Genomic DNA, 22,095 nt, shown 5'->3' with positions numbered 1-22,095 from the left:
CTGCCAATACAGTAAATAGACCGTGGCTTACATAAAATATTTCACAGTATCTGTAGGGTACAGTAATTCTATGCAATAGGAGCGTGACATCATTGCCTATTTAATCTCTGAGCGTATACCAGGACAGGACAAATAAATCTGTTTATCTATTGATTAACTAAATATTGAACAACAATTTGTCTTTTGCATGCCTTGGCCTGATGGCAATAGTTCCAAATGATACAGTAAATGAAGGGCATTATTGTCAAACAGGATATTGATAACGGGAAACATGCGTACAGTGGGGAGAACAAGTATTTGATACACTGCCGATTTTGCAGGTTTTCCTACTTACAAAGCATGTAGAGGTCTGTAATGTTTTGTCATAGGTAGACTTCAACTGTGAGAGACAGAATCTAAAACAAATATCCAGAAAATCACATTGTATGATTTTATACTAATTAATGTGCATTTTATTGCATGACATAAGTATTTGATCACCTACCAACCAGTAAGAATTCCGGCTCTCACAGACCTGTTGGTTTTTCTTTAAGAAGCCCTCCTGTTCTCCACTCATTACCTGTATTAACTGCACCTGTTTGAACTCGTTACCTGTATAAAAGACACCTGTCCACACACTCAATCAAACAGACTCCAACCTCTCCACAATGGCCAAGACCAAGGAGCTGTGTAAGGACATCAGGGATAAAATTGTAGACCTGTACGAGGCTGGGATGGGCTACAGGACAATAGGCAAGCAGCTTGGTGAGAAGGCAACAACTGTAGGTGCAATGATTAGAAAATGGAAGAAGTTCAAGATGACGGTCAATCACTCTCGGTCTGGGGCTCCATGCAAGATCTCACCTCATGGGGCATCAATGATCATGAGAAAGGTGAGGGATCAGCCCATAACTACACGGCAGGACCTGGTCAATGACCTGAAGAGAGCTGGGACCACAGTCTCAAAGAAAACCATTAGTAACATACTACGCCGTCATGGATTAAAATCCTGCAGCGCACGCAAGGTCCCCCTGCTCAAGCCAGTGCATGTCCAGGCCCGTCTGAAGTTTGCCAATGACCATCTGGATGATCCAGAGGAGGAATGGAAGAAGGTCATGTGGTCTGATGAGACAAAAATAGAGCTTTTTGGTCTAAACTCCACTCGCCGTGTTTGGAGGAAGAAGAAGGATGAGTACAACCCCAAGAACACCATCCCAACCGTGAAGCATGGAGGTGGAAACATTCTTTGGGGATGCTTTTCTGCAAAGGGGACAGGACGACTGCACCGTATTGAGGGGAGGATGGATGGGGCCATGTATCGCGAGATCTTGGCCAACAACCTCCTTCCCTCAGTAAGAGCATTGAAGATGGGTCATGGCTGGGTCTTCCAGCATGACAACGACCCGAAACACACAGCCAGGGCAACTAAGGAGTGGCTCCGTAAGAAGCATCTCAAGGTCCTGGAGTGGCCTAGCCAGTCTCCAGACCTGAACCCAATAGAAAATCTTTAGAGGGAGCTGAAAGTCCGTATTGCCCAGCGACAGCCCCGAAACCTGAAGGATCTGGAGAAGGTCTTTATGGAGGAGTGGGCCAAAATGCTGCAGTGTGTGCAAACCTGGTCAAGAACTACAGGAAATGTTTGATCTCTGTAATTGCAAACAAAGGTTCTGTACCAAATATTAAGTTCTGCTTTTCTGATGTACCAAATACTTATGTCATGCAATAAAATGCAAATTAATTATTATAAAATCATACAATGTGATTTTCTGGATTTTTGTTTTAGATTCCGTCTCTCACAGTGGAAGTGTACCTATGATAAATAATTACAGACCTCTACATGCTTTGTAGTAGGAAAAGTAGGAAAACCTGTAAAATCGGCAGTGTATCAAATACTCCCCACTGTATGTATGGCTTGCGGCAAGTTTATGTATCTCGATATGTTTGTACGTGCGACAACTCAGAAATAGTGTGAAATTTGCGCAATTGTTATAAATGAGGCCCCAGGACACTAGCATGCCTGTATCCTAGTGTCATGACTGGCCTGTGAGGATCAGGTTACAGTCGATCACAGTTCTACAGAGATCTCTCTCCCTCCCGCAGAGGGGGAGAGGTATAGAGGGATTGATGGGGGAGTGGTTTATGACACCTCACGCCCTTCGTAAATTCTAAGGCAGCAGACTAATCATTTTTCCTTTAATGTTGGGGATTGGAATGTCTGTGTGTGCCTTAGGGAGAGGCTACCTCAGAACTGTAACATGCAATAAAAATGGACTTTGGGACATTATATTTCATCAGCCAAAATGGTGGTACCAATGATAGATGGAATATGAAAATGAATGTTGATTTTGTGATTTGTCATTAAAAGTTAAATGAAGATGTTATAACGGAAACATTGTAACTATAGTTTTCATAATATGTACATGACGTTGTGTAGAAAATATCCATATCAAAGAGAATGTTTTTGTGATGATGAGGCTGTGATTTTAGTTGTCTAACAAGAACATAGTATATTGTAATACCTTGCCTCGTAGCTAGTTATGCCGCAGGGAACCCAGAGAGCATGTCATAAAGACGGAAACACCCCTTTCTTCTCTGGTGTATAAAACATGTGAGTTAAGAATTTACATATCAGATGAAGTTGACCACGCACTACAGACGAGGTCTACGAGTAGTCGTGGCTCCAAAACGCACCATGAAGTTGAAGAGGTCAAAGGAATCTCGTAACAATCAACTCTACGGTTGATTACTGTATCTATGAAGGTAAATTCAAGCAGGACCACCCGGTTATTCTTCTCAAGCCACCAGTTGTCTACACGGCCCTCCTACCCATGCTGGGAGTGTCGACACGGCTGATTAGCCTCCACAGAAGCCCACTCACAGAACGAGTGCAAGGAAACAGACAACTAAGAGAATGAACATTGTGACATCGTGTGGACAATCAGAGACTTACACCTGAAGACGAAAGAACAAGGCGTCTGCCAAACCAGAGCGTCGGCCAGGGCGTCAGCCAAACATATCCCACTAAGTGGAACTCGGCCCACGAAAAGATACCCAACGGAGACCTTCAATACGTAAATACATGCGTTACACTTTTTACTCGTAAGAGTGGCAGTTCGGGGTAAGGGTTAAAACGAAGCATAGTTTACAAATATATCCAATTGTTGAATTTCTCGCTTGCTCTTTCTCTCGCTTTCTGTCAAACTCCATCTTGTGTAACACGTGTCATAATGTGTTGTTCCGCTACGGACCTGTTGCCATTGTATTAAGTTCTAACCAATAACCTAGACCGTTTGTGTATGTGTATATAATTTTATCATTTAGCTTGTTAGTAAATAAATAATCAACTCAATTTGTGTGGTATGGAATGATTAGTGAGACCTGGGTATGTGCAGATTATGCAACGTTCTGAATGAGACTGATGAGGAGATTCATTCATTAGTGACTGCTATGAAATCGATATATTCTGATATTCTTTGAGTTAATTTGGGAAACGGTAACTCAACTTTTCCCGTGTTGTCCCAGGTTTATGAGTTAATGGTTATATGATGAATTGAATCATGTAATTATAAACATAGTTAATTATTCGATAAATAGCATGTCATCACATTAACGACAACAAAAGACACGACACTAGATTTATCCAAAGTGAAATTATTATTGTTGAGTGATGTGCTATTTATTTTTCATTAACTTCATGTATATCCTGTATATCATGAGGTTTCAGTACCCCATTCCTTATTATAAGGTGATAAAGAGTGAGCATGTTGTTTGCCAATGCATGATATACTGTAGGGTTATCAGTGTTATCAGTGGTAGGCAATGACCATTACCTTGGCCACCACTGTGATGAAGTGTGTTGTCGACCTCTCATAGTCCAGCATCTCCCCGGGCTTGATCCTCAGCACACCACTGTGTCGGTCTATGGCAAACTTACTGGATTGACCATTAGTCTGTCATGGCAGAAAGAAAAGGCATCATATTAAAAGCTTAAATACACACAGATGAGGTCAAACAGCAAAGAGCCTTTCGATCCTTAAGCCTCTCCATCCTGAAACCCCACCATCACCGCTCACTAAGGTAAACGTGAGCAGACATATCATGCCAGTAATCAGATAAATACATAACTACCCCTCAAAGGACCATGGGAATTTGGACATAGAGTGAATACAAAATATGCATATCTATGTTTGGATACAAAGAGGCCATATGCCCAGAATAGGGGCAGGCATGTAAAAAGCTGGTGTGTCCAGATGTGCTTTGCATCAATGTCCAGCTATGCTCTGCTCCTAATAGCACGTCCCCACACAAAGTGCACACCAACATTCCCCACCATCTCTGGCCAAAGCAGCCCTCTAAGCCACCAATACACATTGATTTAAATGAATTAATGTGATTTAATCCCCGGCTGATGAGCCCAATAACTGCATACTCTTGTGCACATACAGACAAGTACACGTGTGTGTAAACACACAAACACACAGGACTGTTTTGCTAGCACAGACTAGAATATGTTCCAGAAGCAATGGATTACAAGCAACATCCGCACTGAGCTAAAGGCTAGAGCTGCCATTCAAGAAGTGGGACAATAATCCGGACGCTTATAAGAAATCCTGCTACGCCCTCTGACGAACCATCAAACAGGCAAAGCTTCAATGCAGGGCTAAGATCGAATCCTACTACGCCATATCTGACATTCAACGGATGTAGCAGGGCTTGAAAAATATCACAAATTATAAAGGGAAATCCAGCAGCCAGCTGCCCAGTGACGCGAGCCTACCAGACAATCTAAATGACTTCTATGCTTGCTTCGAGGCAAGCAACACTGAACCATGCATGAGAGCACCAGGCATCACAGAAACTCTGAACCCACTTCAATGTGTATGTCACCCAAACAGATCCACAGATGATTCAATCTATTTTGCACTCCACACTGCCTTCTCCCACCTGGACAAGAAGAACACATTTTGACTGGCTGCATCACTGCTTGGTGTAGCAACTGCTTGGCATCCGACCACAAGGCGCTACAGAGGGTAGTGTGTACGGCCCAGTACGTCACTGAGGACGAGGCTCCCTGCCATCCAGGACATCTATACCAGGCGGTGTCAGAGGAAGGCCCTAAAATTGTCAAAGACTCCAGCCACCCAAGTCAGACTGTTCTCTCTGCTACCGCACGTCAAGCGGTACCGATGCATGAAATCTGGAACCAACCAGGACCCTGAACAGCTTCTATCCCAAAGACATGAGACTGCTAAATAGTTAACCAAATGCCCCCCATTTGCGTATTTGCATAAACTATTTTAACTCATCACATATGCTGTTGATACTACTTATTATCTATCCTGTTGCCTAGTCTATTTTCCCTACAATGCCTTCAGTAAGTATTCACTTGACTTTATGCACGCTTTGTTGTGTTAGAGCCAGAATTTAAAATGTATTAAATTGAGATGTTTGTTACTGGCCCACACACAATACCCATAATGTGAAATTGGAAAAAAAGTAGAAATTTTTACAAATTAGTTTTAAAAAAATTATGGCAAACCTAAATAAGTACAAATGTGCTTAACAAGTCACATAATAAGTTGCATGGATTCCCTCTGTGTGCAATAATAGTATTGCATTTTTTTTTTTATGACTAGCTCTTCTCTGTACCCCACACATACAATTATCTGTAAGGTCCATCAGTTGAGCAGTGAATTTCAAACACAGATTCAACCACAAAGACCTTCATTGCCTCGCAAAGAAGGGCACCTGTTGGTAGATGGGTTAAACTAAAAAAAGCAGACATTGAATATCTCTTTGAGCATGGTGAAGTTATTAATTACACTTTAGATGGTGTATCAATACACCCAGTCACAAATATACAGGCGTCTTTCCTAACTCAGTTGATGGAGAGGAAGGAATCTGCTCAGGGATTTCACTATGGGACCAATGGTGACTTTAAAAAAGTGATAGAGTTTAATGGCTGTGATACGAAAACACAGAGGATGGATCAACAACATTGTAGTTACTCCACAATAGTAACCGAAAAGACAGTGAAAGGAAAGAAGCCTGTACAGAATACAAATTTTCCAAAGCATGCATTTGCAACAAGGCACTAAATTACTATCAATTATCTTTTAGTCCTGAATACAAAGTGATACAGTGCCTTCAGAAAGTTTTCATACCTTTTGACTTGTTGCACAATTTGTTGTGTTACAGCCTGTATTCAATACCCCATAATGACAAACTGAAAACAGGTTTTTAGAATTGTTTGCAAATGTATTGAAAATGATATACAGAAACATCTAATTTGCCTAAGTATTCACACCCCTGCGTCAATACATTGTAGAAGCACCTAGCAGCGATTACAGCTGTGAGTATTTCTGGGTAAATCTCTAAAAGATTTACCACCTGGATTGTGCAACATTTTTAAGTGGTTTTAAGTCAAAAAAGGTAACTCATCCAACCAGGAACATTTACTGTCTTCTTGGTAAGCAACATCAGTGTAGATTTGGCCTTGTGATTTAGGTTGTCCTGCTGAAACGTGATTTCATCTTCCAGTGTCTGGTGGAAAGCCAACTGAAAAAGGTTTTCCTCTAGGATTTCCTCTATGATTTTGCCTGTGCTTAGCTCCATTCCATTTCTATTTAATCCTGAAAAACTCCACAGTCCTAAATTATTACAAGCATACCCATATGTAGCAGTGTGATGTTGTTCCTATAGATCATGCACCAAGTTGCACACAAGGACCAATTCAAATAGGCCAGGTCAAGAGGGGATGTTAATAATTTGATAATAATAATAATTCAGTGTGTTTATTTTTATTTAATTACAGCTGCATAGCTAATGTTTTTCTTTCGTGTACAAACACTTTTTCATATCAATATCGTACATACAGGTGATTGTAAAAGTATATTTTGGTTTGGCCCATCGCGGGTTATCTGTATTTCCATACCCCTTATTGTTCTCTTTGCCTGACCTTCGGCTAGCAAGGTATGTTGTCCTTGGCTCCAAAATTATTTAATATAAAACCATCATAATGTTACAGAATGTAATGTTATGCTACCATAAATTGGTTGCAATGTGGATAATAGAAAGATTTATGCTAACAAGTTTCACTAAGCTCGCTAACTAAAGGTATCTATTGTAACTTGTGAGTACTTGGGACAGTGTTTGAGTGAGTGGCCATGTGCTTGCGCAGGTGCCTGAGATCTAGGACTGCGCCAAGGGTTAATATAATTTTATTTTGTCCGAATCATGTTCTGTATCATTTTGCTTGTATTGTATGGTGTGCTGTTGTACATTGAATGTGTGCATGCAGCACCTGGTATTTCCTTTTGGCGATCTTTTGCCTGACCTTCGGCTAGCAAGATGCCTGAGAGCTAGGACTGTGCCGAGGGTTAACATAATGTGTGTTGTCTCTGTGTGCAGGGCAAATATAAAATAATTCAACTAGCAGACCTTCAGTTGTGGCAGCGTCCTAATTAAAAGTACACACAGAATGAACCACACTACACATACATGATGCAGCCACTACTATGCTTGAAAATATGGAGAGGTACTCAGTAATGTGTTGTATTGGATATGCCCCAAACATAACACTTGGTATTCAGGACAAAAGTGAATTGCTTTGCCACGTTTTTTTTGCAGTATTACTTTAGTGCCTTGTTGCAAACAGGATGCATGTTTTGGAATATATGTATTCTGTACAGGCTTCCTTCTTTTCACTGTCAATTAGGTTAGTATTGTGGAGTAACTACAATGTTGTTGATCCATCCTCAGGTTTCTCCTATTACAGCCATTAAACTCTGCAACTGTTGTGAAGTCATCATTGGCCTCACGGTGAAATCCCTGAGCGGTTCCATTCCTCTCCATCAACTGAGCTAGGAAGGATGCCTGAATCTTTGTCGTAACTTGTTGTACTGATGCACCATCCAAAGTGTAATTATTAACTTTAGCATTCTCAAAGAAATATACAATGACTGCCCCCCCCCCCCTCCATCCGATCTACCAATAGGTGCCATTCTCTACGAGGCATTGAAAAACCTCCCTGGTCTTTGTGGTTGAATCTGTGTTTGAAATTCATTGCTTGACTGAGGGCCATTAAAGATAATTGTATGTGTGGGGTAGGGAGATGAGGTAGTCATTCAAAAATTATTTGAAACACTTTCATTGCTCACAGAGTGAGTTCATGCCATTTATTATGTGACTTGTTAACACAAGAACCACCATAGGCCAATGGCTAGTGACATTTGCTTTTGTAAATAAATAAAACACCTTAGGTGTTGATACCATTCTCTTTTACATTTTACTTTGTAAAAATAAACTGTTATGGGACCATTTTATTTACTCTAACTCTATTACTAATCACATTTATTAAGGGTAACGAAAAAATGCTATGTGTTGCTGTTTGGTCCACCACCCAGAACAATGAATCAGATCCCAGCCAGCGACCCAAAACAACGGCGCCGCAGAAGGGGCAGACTGAGCGGACTTCAGGTCAGGCAACCATAGACGGGCACATCGCGCACCGCTCCCAAGTATACTGCTCGCCAATGTCCAGTCTCTTGACAACAAGGTAGACGAAATCCGAGCAAGGGTTGCCTTCCAGAGAGACATCAGAGATTGTAATGTTCTTTGTTTCACGGAAACATGGCTCACTCGGGATACGTTATCATACTAGGTACAGCCACCTGGTTTCTTCACGCATCGCACCGACAGAAACAAACATCTCTCTGATAAGAAGAAGGGCGGGGGTGTATGCCTTATGATTAATGAGGTGTGATCATAACATACTGGAACTCATGTCCTTTAGTTCACCTGACCTAGAATTCCTCACAATCAAATGCTGACCGCATTATCTACCAAGAGAATTCTCTTTGAGTATAATCACAGACGTGTATTCCCCCGCAAGCGGACACATCGACGGCCTTGAAAGAACGTCATTGGACTCTATGTAAACTGGAAGCCACATATCCTGAGGCAGCATTTATTGTAGCTGGGGATTTTAACTAGGCTAATCTGAAAACAAGGCTCCCTAAATTATATCAGCATATCGAATGCGCGACCCTGGCTGGTAAAACCCTGTAGCATTGTTACTCTAACTTCCGCAACGCATATAAGGCCCTCCACCACCCTCCTTTCGGCAAATCTGACTCCAATTTGTTGCTCCCAGCCTATAGACAGAAACTAAAACAGGAAACGCCCGTGCTTAGGTCTGTTCAATGCTGGTCCGACTAATCAGATTCCACGCTTCAAGATTGCTTCAATCACGTGGACTGGGATATGTTTCCGCATAGAGTCGGACAATAACATTGATGAATACGCTGATTCGGTGAGCGAGTTTATTAGCAAGTGTGTCAGTGATGTTGTACCCACAGCAACAATTAAAACCTTCCCCAACCAGAAACCGTGTATTGATGGCAGCATTCGCACAACACTGAAAGCTCGAACCACTGCTTTTAATCAGGGCAAGGCGACCGGAAACATGACCGAATACAAACAGTGTCGCTATTCCCTCCGCAAGGCAATCAAACAAGCTATGCATCAGTATAGAAACAAAGTAGAGTCGCAATTCAATGGCTCAGACAAGAGAGATATGTGGCAGGGTCTACAGTCAATCACGGACTACAAAAAGAATACCAGCCCCATCTCAGACTACGATTTTTGCTCCCAGACAAACTAAGCAACTTATTTGTTCGCTTTGAGGACAATACAGTGCCACCGACATGGCCCGCTACCACAACCTGCTGGCTCTCCTTCACAGCAGCCAATGTGAGTAAAACATCTAAAAGTGTTAACCCTTGCAAGGCTGCCGGCCCAGACGGCATCCCTAGACGCGTCCTCAGACCAGCTGGCTGGTGTGTTTATGGACATATTCAATCAATCCTTATCCCAGTCTGCTGTTCCCACATGCTTCAAGAGGGCCACCATTTTTCCTTTGTTCCTGTTCCCAAGAAAGCTAAGGTAACTGAGGTAAATGACAATCGCCCCATAGCACTCACTTCTGTGATCATGAAGTGCTTTGAGAGACTAGTCAAGGACCATATCACCTCCACCCTACCTGATACCCCAGACCCACTCCAATTTGCTTACCACCCCAATAGTTCCACAGATGAAGCAATCGCAATTACACTGCACACTGCCCTCACCCATCTGGACAAGAGGAATACCTATGTGAGAATGCTTTTCATCGACTACAGCTCAGCATTTAACACCATAGTACCCTCCAAACTCGTCATTAAGCTCGAGACCCTGGGTCTCGACCCCACCCTGTGCAACTGGGTCCTGGACTTCCTGACGGGCCGCACCCAGGTGGTGAGGGTAAGAAAAAACATCTCCACCCCGCTGATCCTCAACACTGGGGCCCCACAAGGGTGCCAGTGTTGTTCACCAATGACTGTGTGGCCATGCACGCCTCCAACTCAATCATCAAGTTTGCAGACGACACCACAGTGGTAGGCTTGATTACAACAATGACGAGACAACCTACCGGGAGGAGGTGAGGGCCCTCAGAGTGTGGTGTCAGGAAAATAACCTCACACTCAATGTCAACAAAACAACAGAGATGATGTCGCTGGTGGTTGAAGATATCCCTCTAGTGGTGTGGGGGCTGTGCTTTGGCAAAGTGGGTGGGGTTATATCCTTCCTGTTTGGCCCTGTCCGGGGGTGTCCTCGGATGGGTCCACAGTGTCTCCTGACCCCTCCTGTCTCAGCCTCCAGTATTTATGCTGCAGTAGTTTATGTGTCGGGGGGCTAGGGTCAGTTTGTTATATCTGGAGTACTTCTCCTGTCCTATTCGGTGTCCTGTGTAAATCTAAGTGTGCGTTCTCTAATTCTCTCCTTCTCTCTTTCTTTCTCTCTCTCGGAGGACCTGAGCCCTAGGACCATGCCCCAGGATTACCTGACATGATGACTCCTTGCTGTCCCCAGTCCACCTGGCCGTGCTGCTGCTCCAGTTTCAACTGTTCTGCCTTATTATTATACGACCATGCTGGTCATTTATGAACATTTGAACATCTTGGCCACGTTCTGTTACAATCTCCACCCGGCACAGCCAGAAGAGGACTGGCCACCCCACATAGCCTGGTTCCTCTCTAGGTTTCTTCCTAGGTTTTGGCCTTTCTAGGGAGTTTTTCCTAGCCACCGTGCTTCTACACCTGCATTGCTTGCTGTTTGGGGTTTTAGGCTGGGTTTCTGTACAGCACTTTGAGATATCAGCTGATGTACGAAGGGCTATATAAATAAATGTGATTTGATTTGATTTGATGATGGTGGAATTCATGAAACAGCAGAGGGTGCACCTCCCTATCCACATCAACGGGACAGTAGTGGAGAAGGTGGAAAGTTTTAAGTTCTTCGGCGTACACATCACGGACAAACTGAAATGGTCCACCCACACAGACAGCGTGGTGAAGAAGGCACAGCAGCGCCTCTTCCACCTCAGGAGGCGGAAGAAATTTGGCTTGTCACCAAAAACACACAAACTTCTACAGATGCACAATTGAGAGCATCCTGTCGGGTTGTATCACCGCCTGGTACGGCAACTGCTCCATCCACAACCGTAAGGCTCTCCAGAGGGTAGTGAGCACTGCACAATGCATCACCGGGGGCCAACTACCTGCCCTCCAGGACACCTACACCACCCGATGTCACAGGCAGGCCAAAAAGATCATCAAGGACAACAACCACCCGAACCACTGCCTGTTCACCCTGCTATCATCCAGAAGGCCAGGTCAGTACAGGTGCATCAAAGCAGGGACCGAGAGACTGAAAAACAGCTTCTATCTCAAGGCCATCAGACTGTTAGTAATGGAAATTTGGATGTAATAAATGTATCACTAGCCACTTTAACAATGCCACTTTATATAATGTTTACATACCCTACATTACTCATCTCATATGTATATACTGTACTCTATACCTTCTACTGCATCTTGCCTATGCCGTTCGGCCATCGCTCATCCATATATTTTTATGTACATATTCATTCCTTTAGATTTGTGTGTATTAGGTAGTTGTTGTGAAATTGTTAGATTACTTGTTAGTTATTACTGCATGGTCAGAACTAGAAGCACAACCATTTAGCTTCACTCACATTAACATATGCTAACCATGTGTATGTGACAAATAACATTTGATTTGATAATTTTACCTGTGCTGGTTATATTATTATTACCTTTTTCGATTCTACTTTTACAAAAGAAGCTGTAACTGGGCTTTATTAATTACTATTACTCTATTACTAATCAAATCTACAAATTAAGGTGATCAAATGGATCACTGTGATGTTTTTATTGTAAGGGAAAACATTTTTTCTCTGACTGCAGAATTATACAAAATCCTCTAAACAAACAAGTATTGTTGTTATTTTTTTAAATGGATATATATCCACAAATATTTCTCCGTGCAAATAATCCTTTATAATAGTTTATGCATTATTTATCAAGCGTTGGTACTTATTTTTGCTGCACCTTGCTGGTTGATTTGCATCTGATGCACATGCTAAATAGTGTTTGTAACGATTCTCTTGTGGTGAAGGAGAGTCGAACCAAAATGCGGCGTGTAGATTGCGATCCATGTTTAATAAACAAACGTAAAAACACGAATCAATACAAACACTACAAAACAAAGAACGTAAATGAATGTAACGAAACCGAAACAGTCCTATCTGGTGCAAACACAGAGACAGGAACAATCACCCACAAACACACAGTGAAACCCAGGCTACCTAAATATGGTTCCCAATCAGAGACAATGACTAACACCTGCCTCTGATTGAGAACCATATCAGGCCAGACATAGAAATAGACAAACTAGACATGAAACATAGAATGCCCACTCAGCTCACACCCTGACCAACCAAAACATAGAAATATACAAAGTAAACTATGGTCAGGGTGTGACATACAATCTAAATGTAATCCATTTTAAATTCAGGCTGTAAGACAACAACATCAAAAAGTAGGGGTGTGAATACTTTCTGAAGGCACTTCATGTTTGGGGCAAATTCAATACAACAAATGACTACGTACCACTCTCCATATTGTCAAGCATAGTAGCAGCTGCATCATGTTATAGGTAAGCTTGTAATTGTTAAGGACTGTGGAGTTTTTCCAGGATGAAAAACAAACAGAATGGAGCTAAACACAGGCAGTCCTAGGAGAAACCCTACTTTAGGCTGCATCCCACCAGACACTGGGAGAGGAATTCACCTTTCAGCAGGACAATAATCTAAAACACAAGGCCAAATATGCATTGGAGTTGCTTACCAAGAAGACAGTGAATGTTCCTGAGTGGCCTTGTTACAGTTTGACTTAAATGTACTTGAAAATCTATGGCAAGACCTGATATTGGTTGTCTAGCAATGATCAACAACCAATTTGATAGAGCTTGAATAATTTTTTAAAGAATAATGGGCGAATGTTCCCCGATCTAGGTGTAGAAAGCTCTTAGAGATTTACCTAGAAAGACTCACACCAGTAATCCCTACCAAAGGTTATTCTACAAATTCAAGGGTGTGAATACTTATGTAAATTAGATTTTTCTGTATTTCATTTCCAATACCTTTGCAAAATTTCTAAAAACATGTTTTCACTTTGTCATTATGGGCATTGTCATTGGCATCATGATAAGTTAAGATAAATTCCATGCAGCCTTGTTTACAAGTTCAAACATTGGAATGTGAGATATAATCTACACCTTGATTAGGCAGATAGAAATCATAATTCTTTTATTTGAGGGTAATTGTTTATATATAGCCTACACATTCTCGTTCTTAACTTCTAACGCAAGTAGGATGGGTGTGGCTTACTGACAATGATTAAGAGCAGCTGATCACCAATTTGATAGCTCCAACAAAGTTACACCCCTGAAACCAACAAAACATCAACTATGTGGGATTCGGCTATGGCCGGTTAACACCTGATCTGATTGAATCTAGGCCTGAGGGCAGACCTGCAATGACCTCCTGGGTGGGCACTGGTTAAAGGGGTTTATCCCAGCCAGATGTTACAGTACCTGTAGATAGAAGGTGATCGAGCCTCCAGAGCCTGTATCCCGATCCACAGCCAGCACTTTGTAGATACTGCTCCCACATTCAGAGTTCTAGGAAAAGTAGGGAAAACCACATAGAAGAGAATGTAGAGCATGACATGTAGCACAAATTGAATAGGCTAGAGTAGAGTGATCGCTGTTTTGGTTTAACCTCATTTGGGGGAGAACCTTTTCCGCTGGTTAGACTTTCTCTAGGATTTTGCAGTTTTCATGTGAACTGACACCCATTCAAATGACCATGAACGTAACAATGGTCGATATAATTACTTCTAGTTGGACTTGATGTAACAGTACTCTTCTTGCGTTGTGTACAATCAGTCATCGACACGGAACTCCAACATGTAGCACCAGTAGATTTATTCTGATAGGAACGGAACAAAATTGCACGTCATGCAATGCACGTCTCACCATCCAACTCTGCACTCACGCACTGTACAAAATATATGAACCCCCCCCCCCACCAGACACAGTAAGTTGCTAGCTAGTACTGGTGGGAATTCTCTACAACAAAATGCACAACAAATATTATAAACCGCTGCATCTTATGTGTGATGTTCGAATAACATTTACAAACAATTTGATATAAATTGTACATTTAAATCATCACTTGAGAGTATAAAAATCAGTGCTTTGCAACCAACAACTTACCGCTGGTTTGGTGCTTGTTCACTGGGATGATTCTAACTGGAACATCCCCCCTCGTAAGCAAGCTACGCAAACCAGCCAATAAGATGCCATGTTGAGTAGGTGAAGGCAAGACAAACTCAAACCAAAACCCCATTGGCTTAACAATAAAGTGGCAAGGGGAATCACCAATATAACCCTGTTACATTGACGCAATAGGGAAGAAGTGACATCTTGTCATCAGCTAAGACAGCTATACTTTCTGAAGCCCATGGACGTTTGCCTGTTAGCTAATATAAGGAAAGTATAGCATCAATGGATGTGATTTTTTTTGTAATATGTTATTGCATTCATTTTTCTAAATGAAATTATATTAGCCAACAGGAAAACATATATGTGTTCTATAATGAGATTTGTACAAGGTCTGGACTTCCTATTATGCTCCCTATAAGCACTGCTTGAAAAAAAAAACATGGACCAACATACATTTCAAGCTTTTCTGACCAGCATGGTCCAGCAGGCCTGAACAGCATGGTCTAGCTGGTTATGCTGGTTGACCAGCATGAACGGTCTGAAACTTTGCACACAGTTGCCATCTTGTGGACAAAATGTAGATTACACCTCTTAATCCTATCGTAATATATGGTCTTTCTCTTGCATTTCAAAGATGATGGAACTATAAAATAAAATAAAATAATAAATAAATAAATAAATTGATAACGCATGTTTTTTGTTTGTATTATATTTTACAAGATCTAATGTGTTATTTTGTCCTACATTAAATTCACATTTCCACAAACTTCAAAGTGTTTCCTTTCAAATGGTATCAAGAATATGCATATCCTTACTTTAGGTCCTGAGCTACAGGCAGTTAGATTTGGGTATTTAATTTTAGGTGAAAATGGAAAAAAAGGGTCCGATCTTATGCTACACAAAGATACATAACATCAATTTTTTAAAACTAATCCAATCTGTTAGTTGGACCCATTACAATTGTTGGATATCCCCACTTTGCCTGGATTCCAATAGGAATTAAATATCACTTTGCAAGCAAGCATAATATGACTTTATGCTGGTCACCAGCAAAAACAGTGAAAGCTGATCACCAGCAAAAATACAGCGAAAAGCTCATCACCAGAAAAACAAGCACTAGTCACCAGCATATGCGGTTGGCCAGCTTATGCTGATCTATGCAGTTTTTTTAAAGCAGGGAGATCTTGTCTTTCTGTACAGCATAACCCAAAAACCTGGACATCATGTCCAGTGCAGTATAGCTTTGCAAATTCCTTTTTGGGAAGCATTGTATACCGACTGTTGTATTTTAATGAATAGGGCTAGGCCCCTTTTTTCTCCACTTCCTGTCTGAAGGACGTACCCAAAGTTAACTGACTGTAGCTCAGGCCCTGAAGCCAGGATATGCATATATTTAGTGCCATTGGAAAGAAAACACTTTGAAGTTTGTAGAAATGTTAAAATGATGTAGGATAATATAACACAATAGATATGGTAGGAGAAAATGCATCTGAAAATTCATGTTTGCGTGCGTCATGAAGACATTATGCACCTGCTAAAATCGGTTTCCTATTGAACATACTTTTTTCAAGAAATAAATATTATAGTTTGATTACTTTTTATGGTATCTGAGTAGGAAATAGAAACATATTTTGGCTTGTTGAAACAAAGTTTATGGGTAGATATTTAGATTCCTTCCTCTGCATGTTGAACGAGTGGATTACTCAAATCGATGGCGCCAATTAAACAGACTTTTTGGGATATAAAGAATAATTTTATCTAACAAAATGACACTACATGTTATAGCTGGGACCATTTGGATGACAAATCAGAAGAAGATTTTTAGAAAGTAAGTGAATATTTAATTGTTATATGTGAATGTATGAAACCTGTGCCGGTGGAAAAATATTTTGATGTGGGGTGCAGTCCTCAAACAATCGCATGGCATGTTTTCGCTGTAATAGCTACTGTAAATCGGGCAGTGCAGTTAGATTAACAAGAATTTAAGCTTTAAGCTGATATAAAATACACTTAAATGTACATAAATGTTTCAAATCCATAATATTTATAATTATTTATTTGAATTGCGCGCCCTGCAGTTTTTAAGGAAGTTGTCCCGCTAGACGCCTAGCTCTAAGAAGTTTTAAAAACACTGAAATTAAAACATTTTTTTATTTGAAAGCCACAATGTCTTACCTCTGGAACATCCAAAAAGGAGGGCAGGTTTTTGAACACTGGTCGTTCATCATTGGCATCCATGACAAACACTGTGACCTTTTCAGTGACCTGCAACAAGAGAGACAGGGAATTCAGTGATATATTATTCATGATTGACAGATAATTTAATTTTTATGTCTATAATATATATATATTTTGTATTATATTTCATTTGGTTTACGTATTTAAACCAAGCATAACTGCATATGCTTACCTTACTTCTGCCATCTGTGATACTGACAAGAACTTCAATAGAATCTAAAATCTTTAGTGGCAGAGAAAATAACATCTCTCAAAATACAGTAGTATATGAAAACTAAATTCAAGACATTGAGGCCACTGAATGTGAATGAAAGCTGCTCATCAGACTAGGATATATATATTATACTCATATATAATATATTTCATATGAACCAATCAGAAAACAATCAAACTGTATATGCTATATGTTGATGGGGCGGCAGGGTAGGTATACCTCTCTGTCCAGTTGTTCCACCAGAGTTATGTTTCCAGACTTGGGCTCCACTCTGAAGTATTCTTTGGCACCGGGTTCAAAGCTCAACCCATACCTCACCTCTTGGCCTTCCGGGTCGGTGCCATTGAGAGCATAGATCTCTGTGCCTGAGGAGCAAATGTATAATAATTTCATAACACACTACATTCTCAATCTAAACTGTGGTTGTAGAAAAAAAACTGACAAACACTTGGGGAATTGGATAGGTTTGTTTCTGTAGATAAAGTCAAGTCTTAGGCACTGGTAGGGAGGAAGAGGAGGAAGGTCCACCGTTTTGGGGGGAAAAGTCTAAAACAATAATTGTCAAAAATGTCATCCCAGTAAAAGCATGTTATTGGCTCATCTCATTGGCTTTTCCCCCCTCAAAATAGTTGTCATACATACTGTAAAACAAATCCTGTACATTTTACAGTAAATTACTGGCAGCAAAGAACCCAGTAAATTACTGTAGATTTACAGAACATTTACAACATTTTACTGGAACACACGACTACAGCAACATGCGGTATTTTCTAGAATGTACAGTACTATACTGGAAGCACAGCGGATAGTGAAATGTTGCAGATCTACAATGTAGGCAGCTCGTGCCAACAATTGACAGTATTTTCTGTTCTATGTACAGTTGAAGTCGGAAGTTTACATACACCTTAGCCAAATACTTTTAAACTCAGTTTTTCACAATTCACTGTCTTAGGTCAGTTAGGATCACCACTTTATTTTAAGAATGTGAAATGTCAGAATAATAGGAGAGAGAATGATTTACTTCAGCTTTGATTTATTTCATCACATTCCATCACATGGGTCAGAAGTTAAGATTCACTCAATTACTATTTGGTAGCATTGCCTATAAATTGTTGAACTTGGGTCAAACATTTCGGGTAGCTTTCCACAAGCTTCACAAAATAAGTTCCCCTGACAGAGCAGGTGTAACTGAGACAGGTTTGTAGACCTTGCTCGCACACTCTTTTTCAGTTCTACCCACACATTTTCTATAGGATTGAGGTCAGGACTATGATGGCCACTCCAATATCTTGACTTTGTTGTCCTTAACCTGTCTGATATCACAAATGTATGTGATATGACGAAATACAATCACGTTTAGACACACACACACACACACAGAGACAAATGCATGAAACCAATTGATTTATTATCGATAACATCTCACATTCTCTTGTGCTTTGATTTACTCCGTAAAAGAAGGGTTCTAATTCCACCATGGAAGACACAGGGCCATGAGACACCAGTCCAGTTCCACTAACCAGCATTATTTATTTTGATAATTTGAACAGGGTGAGGGAGCACAAAGCACACACAAGCTGCATTCAGTAACAATATTCTTCTTTGTCTTTTAAAAAAAAGGCAGTTGCTCCCTGACAACACAAGGAACTTTGATCGTATTAAAAGGGCAAGGGAGACTAGCCAATAGAAGCATATACTCAATCATAAATATCACTCAAACGGACAGCAGTTCATCCAAACTATATGGCAAGTGGCATATGGCAAATGCCAAGTGTCATACAATAAAAATCCCAAAGATGGCAAGTGCGCTCTGCCGTAGATTTTCATATTGCAAATGGTCACAAAGTCAAGACCCAAGGGTCAAATTAAGAAAATCTACAATTTTAGAAATATTCAACACCCTCTAAAAAAGTGCTTTCTTTTCTTTATTTTTCTTTTTTTTCTACTTTCACTGTTAAGGGTTAATTCCACACGGTCAAGGTTAGGCTTGTAGAGATTGGGAGGTCCTTAGGAACGTTCCTCTGGTTGAATTATGCTTCTAGCCTTAACGGTTCTGCCGCGGTCACCCAAAAGCACCTCAAATTTAGGTCAGGCTTCGTTATGGGCCTGTTATTTGCACGGTCGCTGCAGTCAGACAGAGCGAGCTACGGTCAAGTGGGGCATCTCCATGAACTCGGCACGGCCTAGAAACTACGGTGATGCCATTGGCCAACACTTTTAGTGTTGATTTCAGTCTGTCATTTTGGTAATGGTTCAGCACTTTTTAAACTTATTGCAAAATGGACAAAGTCAGCCACCAAGTCAGCGTACATCAGTCAATAAGATATCATTCTGACACCAAACTGGTACATACTGACACCAAACCCACTTTGTCCAATTCGTTTAGAAGCCAAAAATCACATATTTTAGAGCAGGCCCAAAATTCACAACGCTATTAAGTTTTAAAAACTTTAAAACATGTAGTTACGTTCTAGCTTCGGGTCCAGTTCTGACATTGTGTGTAGGCCTAGCTGAGGTGACCCTGAATCCCGAGTTTCGGCTCGATAGGTCATTCGGAGCGTGAGCAGCGACCTTAATTATTGCTGAAAATCCACTTTTCCCGGGTGTTGCTACGGTGTCCCTGAATGAGCTATCGGACAGAAACTTTAGGGTCCGTTTCTATGGGCCGAGATGGTTTCAATGCACCTAGTCTTGTTACTCTGGGACTTTTCTAAATGTCGTCATTTTCCTGATGGTCAAAATGAATTGAAGTCATTGCAAATATACGAGGCTGTTTCTCAGCCTGAGAACCTAATAGAGCCACATAACTCACTGTGTACTATCGAATTAGGCTCTAGAACATGTATACAAAGTTTCAGAGATTTAGGTCTGACGGTTCTTTGATAGTTTGAACGCAGGTAACTATTGTATGCCTGTGTGTCTACGTATAAGCCTCACTTTGTGTCACTCCCCATTGACTGTGTGAGTTCAGAAAATCACAGAAATCACAGAACTCCGAAACTCTCCTGAACAGATTCGTCTGAACATGCCGCAACTGGAACTGGAAAAAACAACAACATTTCTTTCACCAATTGTACATTGCACAATTTTAAATAACGATAGATAAATGGCTGTTGTCTTTTTCCTGACACCGTAGGTTCAGTATGACACTTGACAAATTAGTGCCCTATTACCGTTTTTGACCTTTAATCCCAGAAAATGGGCCTCAACTCAAAAAGAATGGAGGCCTCAATGCCATCTTGTTTCTGGGCTAAAAGCCCATTTGCCCCAACCCGTGCTCACTGAGTTTTGTCTTCGAACTCTTTTCAGTTTAGGAGAAATAACCATGTCACTTTGGTGGTGTTTTGTCCATTTGCAAAAAGCAGCTATCTGGTGGAATTTTCTGGTACGGCGGAAAAATGATAAAAAATGTAAAATGTTATAAAACGGAAACCAAATGTCCGAGGCCGTCGGCATATTTTAATAACACTCGTGGGCATCTAGTAAGGGACCGTACATTTGCCATATGGAAATCCTCATCAATCATATGGGAAATTCCAAATTGTTCCCTTATGAAAGAAAATAGAGGTGTAGATAATAGTATGAAATCGATTTGTGAGAATGATTTATGCCTGTTTGCATAGAAGGTGCCATTGGATTACATAGAATTACACTACCATTCAAAAGTTTCGGGTCACTTAGAAATGTTTTTGAAAGAAAAGCACATTTTTTGTCCATTAAAATAACATTAAATTGATCAGAAATACAGTGTAGACATTGTTAATGTTGTAATTGACTATTATAGCTGGAAACTAACTTTTTTTTAAATGGAATATCTACATAGGCGTACAGAGGCCCATTATCAGCAACCATCTCTCCTGTAATCCAATGGCACATTGTGTTAGCTAATCCAAGTTTATCATTTTAAAAGGCTAATTGATCATTACAAAACCCTTTTGCAATTATGTTAGCACAGCTGAAAAGCCATGACATCATTTTCTGGAATTTTCCAAGCTGTTTAAAGGCACAGTCAACTTATTGTATGTTAACTTCTGACCCACTGGAATTGTGATACAGTGAATTATAAGTGAAATATTCTGTCTGTAAACAATAGTTGGAAAAATTACTTGTGTCATGCACAAAGTAGATGTCCTAACCGACTTGCTGAAACTAAAGTTTGTTAAGAAATTTGTGACAAAACTCATCTCATCTCCTCTTCTAATCTTTGTTTGATTCAAAGAAAAAAAGAACATAGTTTTTCTCAGAAACTATCCATCGTATGATTACTTTTCATTTTTAGGAAGTGTTTTACTCAATTATTTTGATCAATGGTGACCTCACTCGTGATGTGGTGAATTGTAAATAGTAATTGCTATTAGCTATTTCAAATTGTGGCTTCTGTCAGCCGAGAGTTAGATAATATAACCTTGTGTTACATCAATCTTTCCTCAGTTAGCGCTAGGACTAATGCACCCTACATTTTCCAGTTTGGATGATTGTGTTGCCGTTTCTGTTGAATGTCTGAAAATTGCATCTAAAAACAAACTCGTCACGTTCAGGACAATACTTTGTAAGAACTACGTTTGTGCAAAATGTTTCCTTGAAAAAACAGTGTGGCCAACTCAAACGCTGAAGCGTTCTAATCGCACCGGTTTGAGCATACGCTGCAGGGACCACTGTAGAATGATCACACCCGTTTACTGGTAAGTGTCAAGGGGTAAATAAAGGCAATTTTCTTTCCATTATGGATACATTTGAGGAAATTGTTTCTGCCTTCTTGGTCTTCGCCTTTTCCCAATATGGTAATTCTGAGTTTCTTATGTATCATTATGATTACACCTTTAGTTTTGTTTGAGGCTGATGGAAAAAGCAGCCAGTTTGTACAAATGGTTCTCTATTCTATGGGAGTCCTTTTGGAGCAGGTGTGTTTCTTGGAGCATTGCTATATGAACATGGCTTCTTGCTAGGTTATCAGGACAGTTGGAACATTTAAT

At 40.6% G+C, this 22,095-nt stretch overlaps 1 protein-coding gene across 3 annotated transcripts in view; it reads right to left on the bottom strand.

The window, feature by feature from the left end:
• The window catches only part of LOC109869945 (cadherin-related family member 1), a 150,570-nt gene that overhangs the window by 124,366 nt on the left and 4,109 nt on the right, over positions 1 to 22,095 (bottom strand). For all 3 annotated transcript variants that reach the window (XM_031805225.1, XM_020460268.2, XM_031805226.1), the window contains 5 exons: positions 17,342 to 17,487; positions 17,081 to 17,131; positions 16,846 to 16,935; positions 13,978 to 14,064; positions 3,810 to 3,929 (listed from right to left, as the gene is read on the bottom strand). In XM_031805225.1, coding sequence (XP_031661085.1) covers positions 3,810 to 3,929; positions 13,978 to 14,064; positions 16,846 to 16,935; positions 17,081 to 17,131; positions 17,342 to 17,487 — 494 coding nt within the window. The remainder of the gene's footprint in view (positions 1 to 3,809; positions 3,930 to 13,977; positions 14,065 to 16,845; positions 16,936 to 17,080; positions 17,132 to 17,341; positions 17,488 to 22,095) is intronic.

This window comes from Oncorhynchus kisutch, linkage group LG25, assembly GCF_002021735.2.
Source record: "Oncorhynchus kisutch isolate 150728-3 linkage group LG25, Okis_V2, whole genome shotgun sequence".
In the NCBI taxonomy this organism is placed as follows: domain Eukaryota; kingdom Metazoa; phylum Chordata; class Actinopteri; order Salmoniformes; family Salmonidae; genus Oncorhynchus; species Oncorhynchus kisutch.
The sequence above is the reverse complement of the archived record's forward strand: the minus strand, read 5'-3'. Positions and strand labels throughout refer to the sequence as shown.